At 41.1% G+C, this 21,575-nt stretch overlaps 1 protein-coding gene across 2 annotated transcripts in view; it reads left to right on the top strand.

Moving 5' to 3' along the window:
• LOC117517626 (nectin-3-like protein) overlaps positions 1–21,575 on the top strand; it is a 105,604-nt gene that overhangs the window by 20,594 nt on the left and 63,435 nt on the right. For both annotated transcript variants that reach the window (XM_034178723.1, XM_034178722.1), the window contains exons 2-4: positions 13,366–13,713; positions 18,315–18,614; positions 20,116–20,233. In XM_034178723.1, coding sequence (XP_034034614.1) covers positions 13,366–13,713; positions 18,315–18,614; positions 20,116–20,233 — 766 coding nt within the window. The remainder of the gene's footprint in view (positions 1–13,365; positions 13,714–18,314; positions 18,615–20,115; positions 20,234–21,575) is intronic.

The raw sequence follows: 21,575 nt of genomic DNA, 5'->3' as shown, positions 1-21,575 counted from the left end.
TATTTTCACCTTAGAGGTGGTGGCGCTGTCATAAAGTATGAAATAGAGATGTAGGTGGCATAACTGAAGATGATGTGATTTCAACGCCCAACCACCCCACAGGGAGTGATGAGAATGGACAGGATTAAGAATGAGCATAATGGACAGCACAGGTAGAATGACTTGGAGGCAAGGTCAAAGAGGTGAGATTGACATAATTTGAACATGTACAATGAGGGGGACACGGAGTATATAGGGAGAAGGATACTGAGGATGGAGCCACCGGACAGGAGGAGAAGAGGGAGGCCAAAGAGGTTTATGTATGTGGTGAGGGAGGACATGAAGGTGGCTGGTGTGATGAAAAAGGTGCAGAGGACAGAGACGGGAACTAATTTCCTCTTGCAACCCCTGGTGGGAGCAGCCAAATAAGGACTTATCAAAACCTTAATTATGGCCAAAAATTCAGGATTTTGTTTTATCTTGCTGTGTTTTAGCTATTCACCTTATTCAGGAAGTCAGGTGGGTGGCTCCGTTTTGTCAAAAAACATCCGGTTTGCCACTGTGTCTGATGAGCTCCGTGGGAACACGGTACGCTAGAAGTGTCCAAACATGAATAGCATTAATTGTTCAGTTCGTGGGTGCCACAACAACTGGAAGAGGAGGAAACTATCACTTACGAGGATCTCCGGTGCTGGCTAAAGGCGCTGAATTTGGAAAAATCTACCCAGATGTCCCTATGTCTGGCCACTTTTTCATGTCATCTTCCCACTCTGCTATGACCCGTGGGTGAGCCAGAGTTGTTCCCTTTGAGCTTTTCAAAAAGGTTTTTGTTTCTACCCATGTAATATCTTCCATTTTTCTATATTGAAAACACCTCTCACTGGAAGTCCTATGACAAAACGGAAATGCCTCTGTTATAAAAGTGGGCGGGGCTGAATAACGTGAATAGTAAGACCCATCTTCAGCAGGCTGTGATTAGGGTGCTATCATTCATCAATAGTACCTATACTACTGTCCCAGGCTCACAAAGACAAGTCTATGAAAGCAGGTTTGGTCTGTGGTTTTTAACTACGTAACTGACTTTTTTTTTTTGCTCTCCAGTTGGTTTGCCTATGATGGACCAAAGATAACTCCAAATAATAACTTTATGCATGACTGAAAGAAAAAAAGTTGATTGTTTGAGGCAGATGAGACAATACTGGCAAGATGTGTACGCTTGCTGCCATTTGAGTGGTGCATTTGAAGGTAATATTAACAAAAAGGGAGAATGAGCAGAGTCCTATGGGAGAATTGTCCTTGATTTCAGAATATACTGAAATATTTCTTTTGTATGGACAAAGACAATGTTACACTAGCCACATTCCTTGAGAATGTGGTAATTGCAGGAAGATGAATCAATTTTTCTCACTTCTTTCTAAAGGCACAAGAAGAGAGATGAAATACTTATTGCACTGTACTGAAAGGCTGTGTATAAGATCAGACAGACTTTGCCCTTATTCTCATCGCTTTATTCTGAGTTTGGGAAATCGAGGGCATGCTTATGTAAGGTTGTTGTCATGTCACAAATAAAAATTTAATGAAGTCACTATACCTCTCCTGCTACATTGCCCAGAGAAAACCCTGCTTTTGTTCTTGCTTTGCAGTTATTCTCATAGTCATGGATCTTTTACAATTTGCTTCCACTTGTTTAACACTTTTAATTTTACAGAGATGATCAGTGTCATCGCAGTATTCCCACAAGTACTAATTGTTGTGGTAGTTTACGACTACCTGCTCTTGGTTTTGTCCACCTGTGTTTCTCTGCCTAAGAACTGCAGTGCTACTATGTGCGCATTATAACCGATCACCCCTTTCAGCAACGGCGGAGTTTCCAGAAATGGCACCAAAACGTTTCTGTCCATAGTTGATGTAGAGATGATCTTGATGTGTGCATGTCCAGGTTGCGGTAAAAAACTGGCTCAAGAATGCTGACACTATGCTACTGTTTCCACAGTGTCTGTATATATACATTTTTCCTTCTGCCTTTTGGCTGCCCTAGTTCAGTGTCTCAAAGATTGGCTGTAACTCGCCCAATTATAGAAATGATTTTAATGTCTACAATATTCAGCAAGTCTACTTGCAACATCAGCATGGGTGACTGTGTAGAACTGTCATGAAGGGCAGCTGTGTGTGTGTTCTGTAACGTATATAAACATTGTCAAATACCTCATAATGGAAATGCTACACAGGGTCACTTGGGGTATAATGTTACACAAAAATCATGGTTCGGTAGTACCGTGGGTTTGAAATCACTGTTCGATTGGTTTTTGGTAACTAAATACAACATTGAACTGTTTTTGTTTTGTTTTTTTTAACCTCAATGTTCAGTTTTCAGCATGTTTAAAACCCATGTTCTCAACAACTGTATTGTTGCATGTCCGCTGCTATAAAAACATCTAAGGTGTTTGTTATTGCTTCAGTCCTTTCTGAATTGTTAACAAGAGGCTGTATAAATGCCGCAGGGAGCCGAGTTTGCACTGCACTGCCCCTTTTGATGTTCAGGAGATATTTGAGTCACAGCCAGCTCCACTTAATCCTAGATGAACAATCCCGGCTTCTAATTTTCATCCAATCCATGTGTCTTTGTCTGTTGTCATAATTTTTACATGAGGAACTGCTATGTTCCCAAACAGCAGAGGCTGCACTGTGCACATGGGCTGGAATAACATGCGGCCCTTTGTTAGACTTTTGAGTTACAAAGTGACTCCACTTGTTATGAAATTGCCATGTAGACAATTACATGCGGTTATTTGCATTATATTTGTCTCTGATAAAGGCTTTTTGTTGTATATGTGACAGGGGCTTAAGTAACTGGCTGAATAAAATGGGATTTAGCCATAGCAAATTTAGATGAAAATAAACACTAACACCTTGGTATACTCAACGCAACCTTTATTTCTAAAGCATGTTTAAAATGACAGCAGTCAACCAAAGTGCTGTACAAAATGGGGAAAAATGGGCACCCAGTTATAAAGAGATGCAGTGATGGCGCATGGATGATTGTATGCAGATGATGATGGTGACATTTTTGTCTGGTGCTGTTTTAATTGAACATATGAAGATGACTACCTGAAGTAAACTGTCTAATTACCCCATCCTTTCATTTGATACGGGGTTTCGTGTCACATAAAGGACCAGTGCAGATGGCAATAAATTACCCCATCAGTCGGTGTAAAGTGAAATTTTGAACATTTCACATTCCATCAATGGGAAATGATTTCCATGATTAAGTTGTCTGGATTGTAATACTTCTTGCCAAATGACAGTGTTAAAGCTTTTCTTCAGGAAAGCCCAAACAACTTGATGTAGCTAGAAAGCCCCCCACAAACCAGAACCAGATCGAAAACTTATTGTGGAAGTGAAGATCCGTTTCTTGACAAGAGTCTAATTTGTAAAGCTGATCTGTCGGTGTCAACTGCTGTTTGAGAAAAGTGGAACCAACTTGATGAACATATTTTTCATTAGCGATGTTCTCGCATCAGAATTCAAATTGTCATAAATATCTGAAGAGGAGCTACATGTATTTTATTTCCATAACTTTCTTGATAACAACAGACATGGGGGGTCAAATATTTTGCATTGTATTTAAATACAAATACTTTAGATTTTCGAATTACAAATACTTTGTACTTTTTCAAATACAAGTACTTTATATTTTGAGTATTTCAAATACAAATACTTTCTATGAACTATAAACAACAAATCAACACCAAAACTGATAAACCGGTGACAATTGTGAAAATAGCATGACCAAATACTGTTAAGTAAAGGATTGAATGTTTTATCACAAATTCACTATTATAATATCACAGGCAATAATCAAACTATCACAATCTATATTCAACACAGTGTCACAGAGATTCCCAAGTTTGAAGAAGTATTTGGAAATACTTGGGATTGGCAATGTATTTGAAATACAAATACTTTGAATTCAAAATCAGAAAATACAAATACTCTGAAAAATGTATTTAAGTATCTTCAAATACAAATACTTTTGTATTTGGCCCCATGTCTGGATAACAAATGTCATTAATTCACAAACAGCGGTACTTAATTTACTTAGAGTGTGTGTGTGTTTGAAGCCAGGATGTTCAGCTGTTAAGCAAAAATAGCTGTCTATTATTATTTTATGACATATGTGTAACTCTCCGATAGATCTGTTGTCAGATATTTTACAGTACTAATCATGTTTTTGCCAAATGTGTATGAAATTATCTGCTCCTACTTGTGCTACATGCAAATATTAGATTTAAAGATGCACTATGTCTGCAGAACTTGTGCATTAAAGACTGGGGCATTTTAGTCTGCAATGCCAGTTTTTGAGGACATGGTCTTATGGAGTGAAATTGGCCGGAGATGTTATTGGCAAAACAACAATAGAACATTTTGAGTCAGTTGCCAAGTGGCACAGCAGCTTATGATTTATGATGTCTCCTCACTGGCAGCTTATTGCAATTAGTGCTTTCGTTGAAGGCTTTGGCAGTCAAGCAGTGTTGTCGTTTGGTTTTATAAATCTTTATAAATTTTCTTTCTTTTTTTTTTCCTTTGCGCCTGAATCCTAGTTTTCTATTTCCTCTCATTTGTGTTTCATCTTTGACTTCGCTCTCTCCTTCCCTCGCTCTCAGCCTTCTTTTTCTTCTAAGTGGTGATGTCATCGTTGGTCCCCCCCCCACCCCCCATATCCTACAGACTTCTACAACACACTGGCTAAGGCTCTATTGTGGAAATGAGCTTCGTGTTTGAAGAGTGCGGATTTATCATATTTGGACAAAGGAATTTCAGAAAACATTTAATTTCAGAAATGAGGTTAGGAGGAGAGAGGTTACACAGATGAGTAAATTTCATCAGTGCAATGCTGCATCACAGGCAGCTGTGCAGTATTTACTGAGAAGCCCAATGCTGGTTATAGTGTCATCATGCTTTTTATACCGATCTGATCATATACGTCAGATGGTACTGAACTTGTACACTTGAAATTGTTTTATTTGGTATCAAAGGTAGTACTACAAAATCCTAGCCACTCGGTATTAGACCGAGGACACAGATGTTGTCTGACTCATAAATCTTATTTTCTAAAATCAGTGTGCCATCACATAGTATGAAGAGGTGTGTTTCATGTCACCTAGCCAGTTTGTCTGCCATATTAGAACATGCTGAGCTATACTGAGTGAAATGTTCAGTGCAGTACTCTTCACCTTTCTGGAAAGAATAGTTTGCATACAAGTTGTAACGGTTCATTGCAACTCTACATTTCTTGATATTGCACAATCAGTTTTATATTACAGTCTTTAATATGCTTTTGTTTGCAAACCAGCTTTTTGCAGACTAACTGTTGTGATGCCTTCTGACTTGTGGAATGGAACAGAAGTGATGCTGGAGATTGGTTATTGTTGCATTTTTGAGGTGTATCATGCATTGTCTGGGGCACATAGTTGGTCATTCACGGTATCTGTGGAAATCCACAACAACAAAATAGTAGACACATTGCCATAGCGTGCAGACACAACCTGCTTTTGTGGCATTCCACCACCTAATGTGTCAGCTGCCCTTTCTCTGTCAGTGGGATGCAACCAGTGGTGGGCACAGCTAACCAATAAGTCAGCTTTGATGACCACTAATCCGTGAACTGAAAAGTTAACTTTTATAACACTAAACCGCTAAAAACTTTAGCAGAAGTTACAGCTAACCGCTAACTTTTAATATTGACTCGGTACACAATCAGCTAAGCCAGTTTGGAGTTTAAGCACCGTAAGTGCTGCTGGGTTAATTCAAAGGTGTTCACAACCCAACAACAAACAAAAAGCCAGAGCTTCTGTCTTTATGCACCCGGCCCACCGCTACAAAAAAGCATCATTTACTTTCAACATGCATCCACTCAGATAGTGGGCAGAAGACATGAAGCACAACGCACCCTTCACTCATGGTTTTATTTGAAACAAACTAATTTCGGACAGATTATCAAAATTGGCAATTGGCATTTTTACAAAGTGAAACTATATCGCGCATTTTTTTTATAGTAATGTGGTAAAGGTTTGCGCGTTAGACACGTGCCAAAAGGCATTATGGGAAATTCTAATGATCTGCTCTCATTACCTCCCTCCCATCAAAATACATAGAACACTGCCATCTACTGGATGTGAATAGACCAACTGTAATTTGTGTGTGGAAGTTTCAAATCCCACAAAATGTCACAAAATTTCAGACAGTTTGCATTGAGACTGTCTGATCAGGCTGCAGTTAAACTGCTGCACATGAACAACAGCATTAACATCCCAAAATAAAACTCTTTATATATTGTGCATAAAACTCTTGTGAATTTATCATCTGGGTTTATAGACGTTGTTTGTTTTTATGGAAACCTGCGAGAAGCTCAGGTTGTTTCACCGTTATTTACAGTGGGGAATCGTGTTCATGTCATTCTGGAGGAAACTGAAGTTTGCTCTTTAACATCCTTCTTATCCTTTACAACACTTGTGTCCTGTTTCTTAGAGTTCTTTTTTGGCATAGTGAGTAAAGCGGAAGCTAATCAACCACCAGCGGACTAATTAGCGGAAGCTAATTGGTCTGCTGATGGTTTTCAAAGTTAGCTGAAAAGCTAATCTGCTAATGAAAAAGTTAGCTTTGCTAATTATCGTTAGCAGAACTGCCTACCACTGGGTGCAACCATATCTTTGCTGAAATTTGTATCAAGATGAAGGCTACAATTTAATAAGAGTCCTACCCTATTTATGCAGCGCATTTTGAAAGTATTAAGTAATGAGCAGTGCCTACATGTAAACTAAAATAGACACATCTGTAAAATTTATTGGAAAGGGTACTTGGCATAAAAGGAAGTCTTGTGAGTTTTCTGTACATAATTCATTATCTCACGTCGGTCTGGGTGATGAAATAACTGTATTGTGATAACATTGTTAGAATGTTCAACTGTTTCAACTGAATATGCAAGTTTGTTTGCATTAACAGATTCCTACTGTGCTTCATCTCTGGCATAGAGCAGGTAGCTGAGTGGATAAGGGGTTGGCCTGCCAATATGTAAACCTGGGATTGAATCTTGCCCTACCACTTCTCCCTTTATTGGAAAGGGTGACGCAGTAGGTTGAAGGGAGTGTATTGGGATTGGGCCCCTGTTTGTGTCCTTGGACAAGACACTTAAATCTACATTGTCTCAATCCACCCAGCTCTAAACTGGCATTGGCCTTTGCTGTGAAAGCAACCTGAATCAGACTGGTGACTGGGAGTCACACTGCCACAAATGACACACAAACAGCCAAACACAGTTAACAATTTCCGCCTATGGGACTAATAAAGGAATATCTTGTCAGTGTGGTAGTGTAATCCTCCCTACATATCTCCTCCTTCAGATTTGCCTATTACACTTGTAATAAATTTAAACTTAAGCCCCATTTTTAATCCTGCAACCTACAACTGGGCTGTTTCACAGTCAGGGTACACAAGTATGTGTAACTGGCACCAAAAAAAAAAAAAATCAAAGTAGTTACTTTGGTCACGTTATTTATCCATATGAAACTGCTCACTGGAGTACTTAAATACCCAAAGTTTCAGACCTGATATTTGCATACATTTGCTCAGATATGATTTGATATACTTTCCGGAGAGGAATTTATTTATTTTTACTAAGATCATTGTTGGGTAAATTAAACAGACTAAGATTAGCGTGATCTACCCATATATACTAAAAACAGTTGATGGTAAGTATGCACTCAGTATGCAACTGCTACTGTGTTTTTGCATTCTCAGTGATGCACTTCCATAGCAGACAGTTTTTGACAGACGGAGAGTCCACCCCCAATATTAAAGACATTTGAGCGAATTAGGTATACATCATTTTCTGGCATCACAGATAGTGATGACCTCTTTCAAACAAAAAATTATTCGCATAACACTGATGCTTGAGTTTGAAATGCACTCTATTTCTGGAGGGCATTTTTGACAGACGAGACATTTTATTTTTGAACGCCTGTTTCAAGTTGTTTCCCCACTGGGCGATGATCCTGGGAGTTAGGTTGTTATATAGTAGGCTTTGATAGGGAAATTAGTCCATTTACAGGTTACCTACTAAATAAATAACAGTTCTGGCAGCCTATCAAAATCAGGCACCATGGAAATGACAGTTTGGTAAAAACTGGCATTCACTTCTTTAATGTTTCCCATAATCCCCCTGGCAGCCGCCTGCAGTTCCCAGAATGTGCTGTGGCGCCAGCAGAATTCCAGTGTTTCAAAGCCATGTAAACAATGGCTAGTGAGGATGTGGATGGCTTGATCCAGTGAGTTCACGGGCGATTATGACACATTCTTTCACGTTGAGAGGTTTATCAAGAGGAGGTGAAGCACCTGTGATGGACTTCTGCCATGCCCCGATGTTGTCTTGTTGTCCATACTTCACGAAGTGTTTACATTGTGCTCTAAACCAGAACTTTGCTGAAACTGACCTCTTGCCTGAGTCACAGACCGTGAGATTCATAACTGCAAAACGGCGAATAATTACAGTTCTGCTGGTAAATAAATGAGGATACCAAACCAAATGGCCGTTGCTGCTGATAGACCAATAGTAGTTATCCATGTATGGCAAATTAAACTTTGTTATATGTGACCCAACCAGACTTGCTGTGTCTGCTTATAATATGAGACTGTGGGACTTTGGCTATGCATGTTTTGACAGGAAAATATCTTTTTATTTTACATGCTGATAGTGGCTTCCTCTGTACAGGAAGATCCAGAGCAGGCTATATTTGTTGAGGAGACTGAGGTAATCTGGAGTGCATGGGCATTCCAAAAGACATTTTTATGACTCTGTGATGGCATCATCCATCTTCTTTGATTTGGTCTGCTGGGGCAGCGGCATGTAAATGCCAGACAAGAAGACAAACTAACCAGACAGGCCAGCTCAGTTGTGGGATACCCCCTTGGGTTGCAGGTAGTGGGTGAGAGGAGGATGGTAACCAAGCTTTCATCTCTGCTGGAGAATCAGTCTCACTCACTACAGGACACCCCCAAAGCACTGGGCAGCTCCTTCAGTGACGGGCTGATTCTGAAGGAGAGGTATCATTGGGCTTTCCTTCCTGTTGCTGTATGATCTATTAAGTGGTGGTGGTTGTGGTTGCTGCTGTTTATTTTTTTTAAATCTATATCCCAGGGCAACAAAGTGTGCAATATTTTTACTAAATCAGTTTTACTGTCTTATTGTACACACACTGGACTCACCCAACCCACTCTATCTGTCCTTTTTTTCTGTAAATATCCGCCTATGGGACTAATAAAGGAATATCTTGTCAGTGGTAGTGTAATCCTCCCTACATATCCCCTCCTTCAGAGTTGCCTATTACACTTGTAATAAATTAAACTTAAGCCCCATTTTTATATATATATATATATATATAATCCTTGACATCAGGAAAAAAGTGATGAGGGAGGACAGATTTTTATTTATTTATTTTTCTTAGAAACAGAACAAATACAGTACAAATTTGAAGTTGGGAAAATGAAACTTCTCCTTGTAATATGAATTAACATGCATTTATGGTGCTCAGTTCATTTAATTCTCGTGGATGAGGAAAAACTCATATCACTCGCCTCGGGGGGAACGCTCACCCCCTACCATTGCTTCATCATCTTGGCCTAATAAGCAATTGTTCTTCTGTATGCGGTTGTCAGTGACAACAAGCGGTAAGTTCTGGGCCTGGCTTGGTAAACTTGAGCCATCTTCGGTCAAAGCTTACTCACCATCGGGTGGATGTGCCGGTTCTTGCACCAGCTGTACTGCTGTCAATAAAATTCGCCAAGGTAAGAAAAAAGAAAAAAGAGGTGCAGATTTTTGGCATGCGAGTGGGGATGAACTTTTTTTTTTAAATGGTGCCTTAATTTAAAACCAATATTTACGTATTGCATATTGTTGATGGGTCAGTTTAACTCAATGCTTTACTTTCATTCTTTATTTTGTGTATCAAGGATAAATTATTACAATAAAAGTCGCCTCAACAGTCATCCTATAAACCGGATATTCACACTCGCCGGACAACGGCAAAAGTCCCAGTGCTTTTGTATGGTTTTTCCATGTTATGGCCCAGTCACACGGCATATGACGATTACTGAACGAAGGGGGGAAAAAAGGTAAAAGTCACAAATAATTGCGAAAAGGTGGATGAACGAGCTTCACCGAATAGCCTGCGGATCAAGAGCGCAAAAGGGATGAAAGAGGAACAAAACGAAGCCGAAGGTAATGTTGATCTCCACGCTTTAAACAAAACGCATCTGGAGCCATTTCTGGAGCAGTGTGTGTCTGCATCTGTGTTCCAGAACTTGTCGCTGGGACGGAGCTCATAGCGCACGAGTCCTAGAGAAACTGCCAACAGAAGTGCATGATTGGACCCACTGTGGAGATCTCTGTGCATGTCGGTGGATCCACCTGCTCTGGTTCCTTGTCCAGAACAAGAGGGATTGTCTGGTTCAGACTCTGACACGCTGCATGCTCCGCATTGCTCCAATTAAAAAAGAAAAAAACTGAAGCACTTGTTCAACATTCATAAGATGCCTCATTTTACAAAACAAAAACACCACCACACACGCTAAATACGCCACCAAAATAATACACAATTCTAAATATGCCAGATATTTCTCAAATCTCTGAAATACCAAAATAATCACTGGCTGTATGTGTGTGTGTGAGAGAGAGATCTTTGCCTTTTTCTCTGTTTCTGATCACCTCATGCACCCACAGGCGCTGTGTGTACATGATCAGATGCATGCGCTTCACCTTCTCTCCAGCTGATCACACTGGGTTTTCATATGTTACACCTCTGTGGATCAAAGCTGTTCACACGCAAATGCCCACTGTTGCTGGAAGTCTTCTCATACTTGATGGCCCAAAGTCCCACTTCTGTAAACCGCTGCCTGAGGCGCAGTTTGCTCTGACACACAGCAGACTCTACAAAACATTACGTTGTGTGGGCCCTCAGGGCCATGGAAACAAACAAGGCTGATCATGCTTCTGAAAAGCCCCCCTGCTGCTAAAAAAATACACAGCCACTATAAACTATAATAAACAACTGTTTTGACACTTTATAAAGGTAATTTGAGGTCTTGTGTGAAAGACTGTACAAGAGAAAGGTTCAAACAATAAACCCACATGCACATTTTGAACAGTATATACAAAATAGTCTGTTTTTGTTGTCTTCATCTCTAAGCAATTTCTGTCTATCACACAAAGGTTAAATTGCAAACTTCTGCTGTGTTTTAGTGTTCTGTGCTGCTCAAAGCAGCTTTCCTTCACACTTTGGCTCCTTACAGTCTGAGGAGCGGCCCTCCCCCTCGCTCCATTGATATGGTAAACAGTGCTTTACACAGAGAAAGCAACAAAGTTATCCAGTAACATTCACATGCAAACTAGTGGAGCAATCATGATAGTTACACACTCTTTGTTTGAGCACATGAGATTGTCATCAGAGGCTCTCCGTCTGCTTTCACTGATCGCTGTGTGGAATGGCGCAGAGTGCATGGAAAGCAACAAATACCACCGCTGGATCAGAGAGGCCATCGAGATCCGCAAGCGAGGTCCAAGAAGCATGAATCAGGATGAGGGGGCCTACACCCTATCACATACATGGGATGCCGTCCTGGAGAAGAAGACGTCAGACAGTAGGGGGCGTAAGTCCCCCCTGCTGTCTGGCCAAATCAAGAAGTAGCAGCCTATAAGACACGTCACTTCCCCATCTTGTGACGCTTCTGAGGAAGGCTACAGGAAGTAGCCGAAACATGTAAAGCAGGTAAAACAATTTTTCCTGTCTGACTAAAAGAACTGTTGAAATAGTTAACTTAAGAAGACAGCATGAAATTTCACAAATATTTAGAATTTATTAAAGCTTGGTCTTAGCCGTCATATACGACAGCGTCGGCCCCAGAGAGTTAATAAACAATGTATATAATGGATTTTGTACAACAGATTTTTGCTCGTACCAGACAAAACATCCCGCATCATAATGTATTTCCATTAAATAACCCTCACATGTTCCGGACAGAGCAGCCTGGATGTGCCCAGTAACAAAGGTATGAAATGAAGTTCAACACTGACACTCACCAATATGAAGAAAGTGGGTACCACATTTCTGTGATTTTTAAAAGCCCGGCGTTTATTTATTTATTTATTTAAAACAATGCTCAGACGCGGGACCTAAGAAAGGCAGGGCGTAATTCAGTGGCAGTGATTATTAATACCTTGGGTGTGATGAACCATACCACTTCAGATCAGAGCCCTCTGCTCAGCTACGAAACCTCCCCCTGATGGGCACCTGCTAAACGATTGGGACCACAAGAGCTGTGATTGGTCACATTTACGTTTTCACTCCTGATTAATACCACTTTGAGCAGATGGAATCAGTTAATCAGTGAATCACCTGGTGGAGTCAGTGGCTGCAAAGAAAACCTGCACCCTCTTGGCCCTTGTCTGGAACAAGTTGCTCACCCCTGATATAGGCTTTGAAGGATTATGGTTGGCAGGATTACATCAAAACTACTACATGAATTTTAGATAGATAGACTTTATTGATCTCACAGAGGAGAAACTCCAGACTGTCTTTAATCATCCTGGAGCTGATCAGTGGGTGAGCCTTTGCCATTCTGGTTATTCTTCTATCCATTTTGATGGTTGTTTTCCATTTTCTTCCACGCGTCTGTTTTTTTCTGTCCATTTTAAAGCATTGGAGATCATTGTAGATGAACAGCCTATAATTTTTTGCACCTGCATCTAAGTTTTCCCCTCTCTAATCAACTTTTTAATCAAACTACGCTGTTCTTCTGAACAATGTCTTGAACGTCCCATTTTCCTCAGGCTTTCAAAAAGAAAAGCATGTTCAACAGGTGCTGGCTTCATCCTTAAATAGGGGACACCTGATTCTCCTGTTTATTCCACAAAATTGACAAACTCACTGATTGAATGCCACACTGCTGTTATTGTGAACACCCCCTTTTCTTCTTTTTATACTAATAGCCCAATTTCATAGCCTTAAGAGTGTACATATCATGAATGCTTGGTCTTGTTGGATTTGTGAGAATCTACTGGTACCTTGTTTCCCATGTAACAAGAAATATACTCAAAACCTGGATTAATCTTTTTAGTCACATAGCACTACTATTATTTTGAACACTACTGTATATATATCAATTTGTGTGGTGTGCTGATTATGCTAAAAGGCTTGTTTTAATTAAATTGGTCAGTATCTTGATTTCCTGTTTTTGATATATTTAAAGTTGTCCTAGAGAAGCCCATTATGCAGGTAAGCTGATGCAAATTGATCACAACCATTCTGTTTTGTTTTTATGTGTCTCTTTGGGCAGGTGTGTGGAGCAGTCAGGTGGTGGTCCCTGACAGGGTGAATGCTGTGCTGGGGAAAAATGTGACGTTGGAATGCAAGGTAAAGGTGGATGGAAACCTTACGCTCACCCAGAGTTCCTGGGAGCGTCGTTTGCCTTCAGGTTCTGTGACGGTGGCAGTCTACAACCCTGTGTTCGGCATCTCCATCCCACCAGAGTTTGTTCATCGCTTATATTTTCGCTCACCCTCTTCTCATGATGCCACTATTGTACTGGAAGATGTGGTTTTTGCTGATATTGGAGTATATACCTGTAAGGTTGCCACATTTCCTCTGGGTAATGCTCAGGACTCCACTACTGTCAATGTCCTTGGTAAGTATATAATTGCCTATATGTGCAGTGCATCTGGGAAAGTATTCACAGCACTTTACTTCTTCCACATTTTATCCACACTTCTTCCAGCTGGCCGCCAAATGCGGCTTCTCTTAACTGTCCAGATCCAATTGTGTGAATGAATATTCACTGGTCTCCAACATCAGTGCGTTTGCAGGGTAGACAGCTGCTCCGAGATGAATTCCAACTTGCATTTAAGTTCAAGAATCAATGCAGTCTGAGATTGTACGGCTTTGCCAACCTTGATAATCATGACAGACTTGGGGTTATGGTTTTGGTGTCAGCCGTCTTGCCAATTTTTTACAGTAGATCAGGGCAGCGCCTAATCCTAACAGCAGAAGGCCACCTACCATAAAGACGAACAAGAATAAATCCTCGACATCTACCACGGTGAGTGGCGCCAAGCACACCACGTGCCACTCCTTCCATGCGTCAAGAACATAGACCGCGGGATAGGTTTCTTTTGGGCACGCTTGGACCCCCAGCCCTGATTTCCTTGTTGAAAAGATGGTGTCAATAGCGTTGAGAGACCAGCTGATCAATTCCATAGTTATTCTAAATGCAGTTTGAAGAATTCACAGTCTGGTGAAGTCGGGACTTTGATGTTTGGAGACAAAGATGGAGACAAAAGGAAGAGATGCGGCCGTCCTCGCTGGAGTCCCAAGCAATGAAAAATGATGTTATAAGCTAGAAATATGATCGAACTGGTACATTTTCAGCAACATTTCAGTTCATTTTTCAGAAATTCTGTGCTGGGCGGCACAGCCAATTTGAACCTGAGAACCGGGTGGAAATTTGCAGTACCGAGCGGGGCATCCCACCTTGGCTAGAACCTAGTACGTAAGTATTCACAGCTTTTACTCAATACTTCCTTGATGCACTTTTGGCAGCATTTGCAGCCTCAAGTCTGCTTGAACATGATGCCACAAGCTTGGTGCACTGTAGGGATGGTGCCTGGTTTCCGCCAAACATGATGTCTGGCATTCACACCAGAGAGTTCAATCTTTGTGTCATCAGACCAAAGAATTTTGTTTCTCATCGTCAGAGTTCTTCAGGTGCCTTTTGGTGAACTCCAGGCAAACTGCCATGTGCCTCTTACTTGGGAGTGGCTTGCAGCTGGCCGCTCTGCCATACACACCTGATTGGTGGACTGCTGCAGAGATGGTTGTCCACTGGACGGTTCTCCTCTCTCCACAGAGAATTGCTGGAGCTCTGACAGAGTGACTTCCCTGGCTAAGGCTCTTCTCCCCTGATCACTGTTTAGACAGGCAGCCAGGTCTAGCAAGAATCCTGGTGGATCTGCACTACTTCAATTTACCACAGTGGCCTCCAGATGGAGGCTACTGTGCTCATTGGGACCTTCAAAGCAGCAGAAATGTTTCTGTATCCTTCCCCAGATTTGTGCTTCGAGACAATCCTGTCTCGGAGGTCTCCAGACAGTTTCATTGACTTCATGCTTGGTTTGTGCTCTGCCACGTTCTGTCAACATTGGGACCTTATCTGTAGACTGATGTCCGATCAACTGAATTTAGCCCAGTTGGACTCCAGTTAAGATGTAGAAACACCTCAAGGCTGTTCAGTGGAAACAGGATGCACCTGACCTCAGTTTTGGGTTTCTTGCAAAAGCTGTGAATACTTATGTACATAACTGATTTCTTAGGCTCTTATTTTAATAAATTTGCAACAAACTCAAAACTTTGTCACATTGTCATTATGGGGTATCGTGTGTAGAATTTTGAGGGGAAAAAATGAATTTCATCCATTTTGGAATAAGGTTGTAACATAAAATGTGGGAAAAGTGCAGTGCTGTAAATACTTCCTGGGTACACTGTATAATTACCTGCATCTTCTCAAATGACTGTTTCTATGGGCCCTCTTAATGCAAATATGTTTTGGAGATGGGGGTGTGTGTGTATGTATATAGTAGTTGTGAAGAGGGTGTCCAAATAAGTTTATTAAAACAAAATAAGTTTGTTTTAAATTATTCTGACAAAATTTATTACAGATATAATGGAAATATGGTAGAACCTCAAGATGTAACTGTTCATCTTCCTTATTGTTTGGTACAAACTAGCTTCAAGGTCACAGTTTGGTTAAAATTGTGGTCCATTCCTGTCAGAGCTCCTGATATGGATATAGAACAATAGACTTGCAGTAAAATACAATTATGTAGTCACATTACTTGTAATATTCAACAATTAGCTTGGGGAGCTGCAGTTTCAAATTCATTCTGCCTGAAGTTTTTGCTTCGTGTAATATTTTTAAAAATATCTGAAGTATTCATATTCTGTGTTGCAGAAATATATATACATTGTGCACAGCCTCTCACTAGATTGAGCACATACCTCTGAGGCTTAAGTCTCGGTCCCACCGAGTGAAGGAGCCACGCACCCTGTTTTTGTTTCGTGAGCTATCGTGGCATTATAGTGGCTCTTAAAGGCATTATCTTCAGTTAACGAGGCTCCTCTCTGCACGTGGCGCTAATTTCAAGATGTTCAAAATTTAGCAACAACAGCGTGGCGCAGTTTGTGTTTGAGTTACTGCGACGGCTTAGGCATTTGCATGGTGCTTATGAGTCTGCAAAAAGTCCATTATCTGTGCGCCTGGCACCTTCGCAGGACCTGAGAGGTTATTTTTGGAGCAGCTCCTCCTCTTGCGCACACAATTGCACCTGCTCTGTGCGCTGGACTCTATATATTTTGTAGTGGATTAATCATTTTCTGCCAAACCTTGGATGTTGAAAACACTTCTAATCACTTCTGGCATCACAGAGGACTGTTTCATCTGGACACTTTTTTTCCTCTTTCCTGCTCCATGTGGGATATATTTTGAACAGCTTAAGGTAATTATTTTTAATGTTTTTTTATAGCTTGATAAAATAGTTCCTTGCTATAAAGTATGTCTGTGTGTTGATGTCTGTTGTATGTAAAAGTATGCTGATTTAATATCTTGTTAATGGATCACTGTGTGTGCGCGCTGAGGCAGGACCTGAGAGGCTATTTTTGGAGCGGGTCTCCTCTTTGTGCACCAAATTCCACCTGCTCTGTGTGCTGGACACTATATAAAATAATTATTTTGTAGCGGATTAATCATTTTCTGTCAAACCTTGGATGCCGAAAATACCTGTAATCACTTCTGGAATTAATGTATCACATGAGCTCCGCTGTGTGTGCGCACTGAGGCAGTAGTGACTCCTCATCACGCTTCAAACGAGCATTTTTGCAGAACGCCAGCTCACAAAAGAGTGATATTTCAGTCAATATTGGACGAACACAAAGTTAAAATTTGGGTGACTGCGTGAAAGTGGATGTGTGTTTAAAGCCATGGAAGATAATAACTCGAGTGGAGCAGCTAAGAGCAGGAGCTGTGCGGCAACACGTGGAGAGCACGCAAAAGAGCAATTTTGAAGACATAACAGTTAAAAGTTGTATCATGGTGACTTGTAAGCTGCGGAAGAAATATATATATATATATATATATATATATATATATATATATATATATATATATATACACTTAAAGGACAACAGCAGCGCGCGCGCGCAAAAGAGCGATTTTGCAGAAATAAACAAAGTTTTGTGTGTTTAAAGCCGCAAAAAAAAAAAAAAGCCAGACAGCCACGGAGCCAGCGAGGAGCACAGAGGCGGGCGGCTCTCCAGGAACCCGTGGTTCAGGTCTAGCTGGTCCAGTGCATTACAGGTGGACTGCAGCCTGGTGCACAGCGCACAACTGCAGAACTGTGATGGAGTGTCTATTTTGGACCCTTTTTTTTTAAAAAAAAAAAAGGGACATCTTTAAATGCTGCTGTGAATCTGAATTGAAAACCCACACTTTAAAGGGACCAGGTGTGGGAGGGCTGGAGGTTTGGACCAAACTCATGCCTAAACGTGCGCCAACATGGCATTATCATGGCACTACGTGGCTTAGTGTGGCTGATGCGAGCCATTCGAGGCTGTAATGACAGGTCGGTCGTGGCTGACTAGAGGCTGCTACGGGGCACATGCGGGGTACAGAGAGACACACAGTGGCACCTTCATAGTAGATACGTGATGGATGAAAACGTGGGTCATTCTTCGAATAATCACCCCACACCCATGCGTGGCTCCTTCTTCAGTCTTCATTATTCAGTGGGACCGAGGCTTTAGTGCTCTTGGAGTTTTGTGTTGGTATTAACAACAAGTCACCAGTGTTTGAAATATGCAGATGCCCTCTACTACTATATGAATGAAAGACTTGATAAATTAGAGAGGGCTAACCAATCACACTGCTGTATCTGTTTGGTAGGTGTACCCTGTACTTTTTGTGTGTGGGGGGCATATCACTTCAATGTTGTCACTGCTGGTGATGTGTGTGTGTGTGTGTGTGTTTTACAATGGCAAAAGACTGGGTTTGACTCATTTACAATGGGCCTGAACGGAAAGAATGTGACTCAAGATGAAGGAAAATAAATTTGGTATTGCAAAAAATATGAATTTCATGCCTGTAAAATCAGAAAAATTACCTTGCGATACTGACAATGATTCTCTTCTGATGCCCCCCCCCCCACACACACCAACCTTTGCTCACTTTGTGAATGCAAGTGGAGCCCAAAGTCTACGTGTCTGCAGGTTCAACTGCCCTGATCGATGGGGACAATGAAACTGTGGTGGCCACCTGTATTGCTGAGCGAGCACGACCCCCTGCTGAGGTATCCTGGGAGACCAACCTGTTTGGTCAGTCAGAAGTGCAATTATTTAACGACGTCAACGGTACCACTAGCACCCAAGTGCGATACCTCTGGCAGCCTACACGACACATCCAGGGACATATACTGACCTGTGTCATCCGGCACCCAGCTCTGATGAGTGACTTCCGGATCCCCTACCAGCTCAATGTACAATGTATGTCGTGAGTGCCTTTCTGCCCTAATGTCGTTAACATAAGTGAAAGAATCATAATTTGTTGTTGAATATTATCCCAGTTTTTCATCCCATGGCATGCATTAATGGTTAACTTTTACTATTGTATAAAATGTCATTTTTCTCTTTTTTTCAAATGCCTGAAGTGATGACTTAAGACTACATGATCAGAAAAATCACAAAGGGCCATCCTTAATCCCCAAGCTACTCCCAGTGTGCAGTTGAGCGTCTTGCATGGCAACACATCTGTGTGTGAGTGGGTGAAGTCAAAAAACATGTGACACTTGAGAGATGTGAGCTGCTCTGGCACAAATTGATGATCTGCATTGAGATAGAGGGGAGTAAAACCACTGAATGGTCAAATGTTGGGGAGGCAGTAGATGTGATATCACTGTATAAAACTTAAAAGTACTTTAGTTTTGCTCTGAAGTAATTTTTTTTCCTTAAAAATCAGTAGTACATTTTGTGAGGTTAAAACTAATAAAGATGCACATTCATACAAGTTGTTATAACAATTGTTAAAAATTAAATTTTTGAACAATAATGATGGCCTTCCTTGAAATGTACTTGAAATTACATCATACAAGTCATGGCTGTATGCTTCTTGTATGTCTGGGGCTTGTTCTCAACATTATTTTGAAGATCCAGCATCAGCTGAGCCATGAGCTGCTGGTCTTGGTTATGCCAATCTGGTTTATTTGGTTCTTTGAACCCAATTGCAGATTTAATTACAAAGCTGGAGTTGATTTTCCAATATAACTGCATGCACCCAGAGGGTTGTGTATGGGTTTGCTTCTTCAATACAGAAATTGAGCAGTTTGGCATTTCATCCAAAAACATTTATTGTCACTGATATGGAATGCATGCAGACAGCTAGTATGGCAGAGGGGGCTGTCATTATGTGAGCTTGTTCACAGATCTCTGGCTGTCACTGCACTGATCACAACCAGACCTTGCCACACAAATGGTACAACCATGGTGGGTGGAATGACTGTTTACTTCTGTCATGTAATACTGTTTACATTGACAAACCTGCTTTTGAGTAGGTTTACCCTCACAGATACAGTGCTGTTGTATCCAGGCTCAAGTGTTTTAAAGAATAAAGGAATCCTGGATTACTCCACATTGTCATCAACTTAATTCATATCCAAAGAATGGCCCCTAATTTTGATTTTGAATTCAGACTTGTAATGTGAGGCCATTGCTGCCATCAGAGTTCACATAATTGTGTAAATGAATCAGTTTTACTGATGTACAGGGACGAGAAATCCCTGAAGTGTCAACAATGTCGCAGCAGGAATATTTTAAAAATGTGAAAACTCACCACTTTAAACATTTTGACTCTTCCAATTGTAGGCAACTGTGGTTAAACACTGAGCAGTAATGCCGCTCAGTCTGATTAAACACTGTTTTCTGTGGCTCTTCAGAAAATTTGGCTGGAATAATATTACTGTTTTGTTTGTTTTTTTTTCCTTGTCTGTAGTTGCCCCAGATATCTCAGTTGTGGGTTATGATGGAGACTGGTATGTGGGCCGGCAAAATGTTCAAATGGCATGCAAGGCCAACGCCAACCCACCAGCTCATCACTTCAGATGGATCAGGTGTGTATTTCTGCTCAGTGAGAAATGTTCAGCAGAACATTGGCTAAGAAACATTTTAAAATATAATCTTACTCTGGAATTTGTACTCAGATATGCTAAGATTTGCCCCTAGAACCTCCCTATTTTATAAAAGTTTCTTGAGGAAGATCCCCCAAACCCCCACCAGCACGGCCCCCTCTGCACCTTCCCCTCATGCTACCATTGGTGGCATCATGACCCTTTGGGCCACTCCAGCTTTTTCCATTGTGCCCTGCTGGCACCCCTGCTAGTAATGGCACTTAAAAAAAAAGTGCTGTTTTACACAACATGCTGTCTTAAATTTGTCTGTGATGCTTTCAGACATGTGTTAAGTCCCTCAGTTTCTCTGTTTCACTCTGGGTCACCACAGCAGATCCAAGGCGCATCTGCATATTAATTTTGCATAGGATTTATGCTAGATTCCCTTCCTGACGCAATCCCACATTACGTGGAGAATGGCCTTAACCTGGAGCCCTCAGCTCCTGAAACAAGTGTACTTAACCGCTTGGCCGCCACTGCTATGGTGCTTTCAGACATGCGTTTCCTTTAATTGGTATAAAGTCTAAGATTTTTTTATTTATTTTTAAGATTAAATATTTTTTATTATGCTTCAGCACCAGTATTTTGTGATAGTGCAAGGATGTCAACTTAATTACAAAAAATTCTGCAGTAAAACGTCATGATGGACAGTCAAATAGGTAAGTGGATGCATTTTTAGCTCACCTGTAACAAAAGTCCAGTGAGCTTATGTCATGGGTCGCCCAGCTGTTGTCGTCTGCATGTGTAAAGTTCTTTTCTGAAACCACTGGGCCAGTGAAGCTAAAACTTGGTGTATGTGTTCCTACCCATGCAGACGCCAAAGTTCAAGGCTTTCCCATCCGATTTCATATATGGCTGCCATGGCAGCTCTCTTGAAAATCGCATATATAGCCATTTGTCAGCCATTATGCAGTAATTGAACTGAAATTTTCTACATGGGTTGCTATGCTCAAGCGAAAAAATATATTTCTGACTGGATTTTTAAAATTTTCAGTTTTGACCTCGATGTGGTCTCTGGTCAGTTACTTTTCTAGTTGTCACTTGAAACATTATTTTCTCCAAAACCACTGAATCATCCATCCATCTTCTACCGCTTAGTCCAATGAAGGGTCGCGGGGGGCTGGAGCCTATCCCAGCAGTCATAGGGCGTGAGGTGGGGTACACCCAGGACAGGACGCCAGTCTGTCGCAGGGCCACAAATAGACAAACAAACAGACACACGCACACCTAAGGACAATTTTAAAGATTAACTAACCCGCATGTCTTTGGATATGGGAGGAAACCA

The sequence above is a fragment of the Thalassophryne amazonica genome, chromosome 9, assembly GCF_902500255.1.
Source record: "Thalassophryne amazonica chromosome 9, fThaAma1.1, whole genome shotgun sequence".
In the NCBI taxonomy this organism is placed as follows: Eukaryota; Metazoa; Chordata; class Actinopteri; order Batrachoidiformes; family Batrachoididae; genus Thalassophryne; species Thalassophryne amazonica.
Note: the sequence above shows the minus strand (reverse complement) of the source record. Positions and strands in the feature narration are given on the sequence as shown.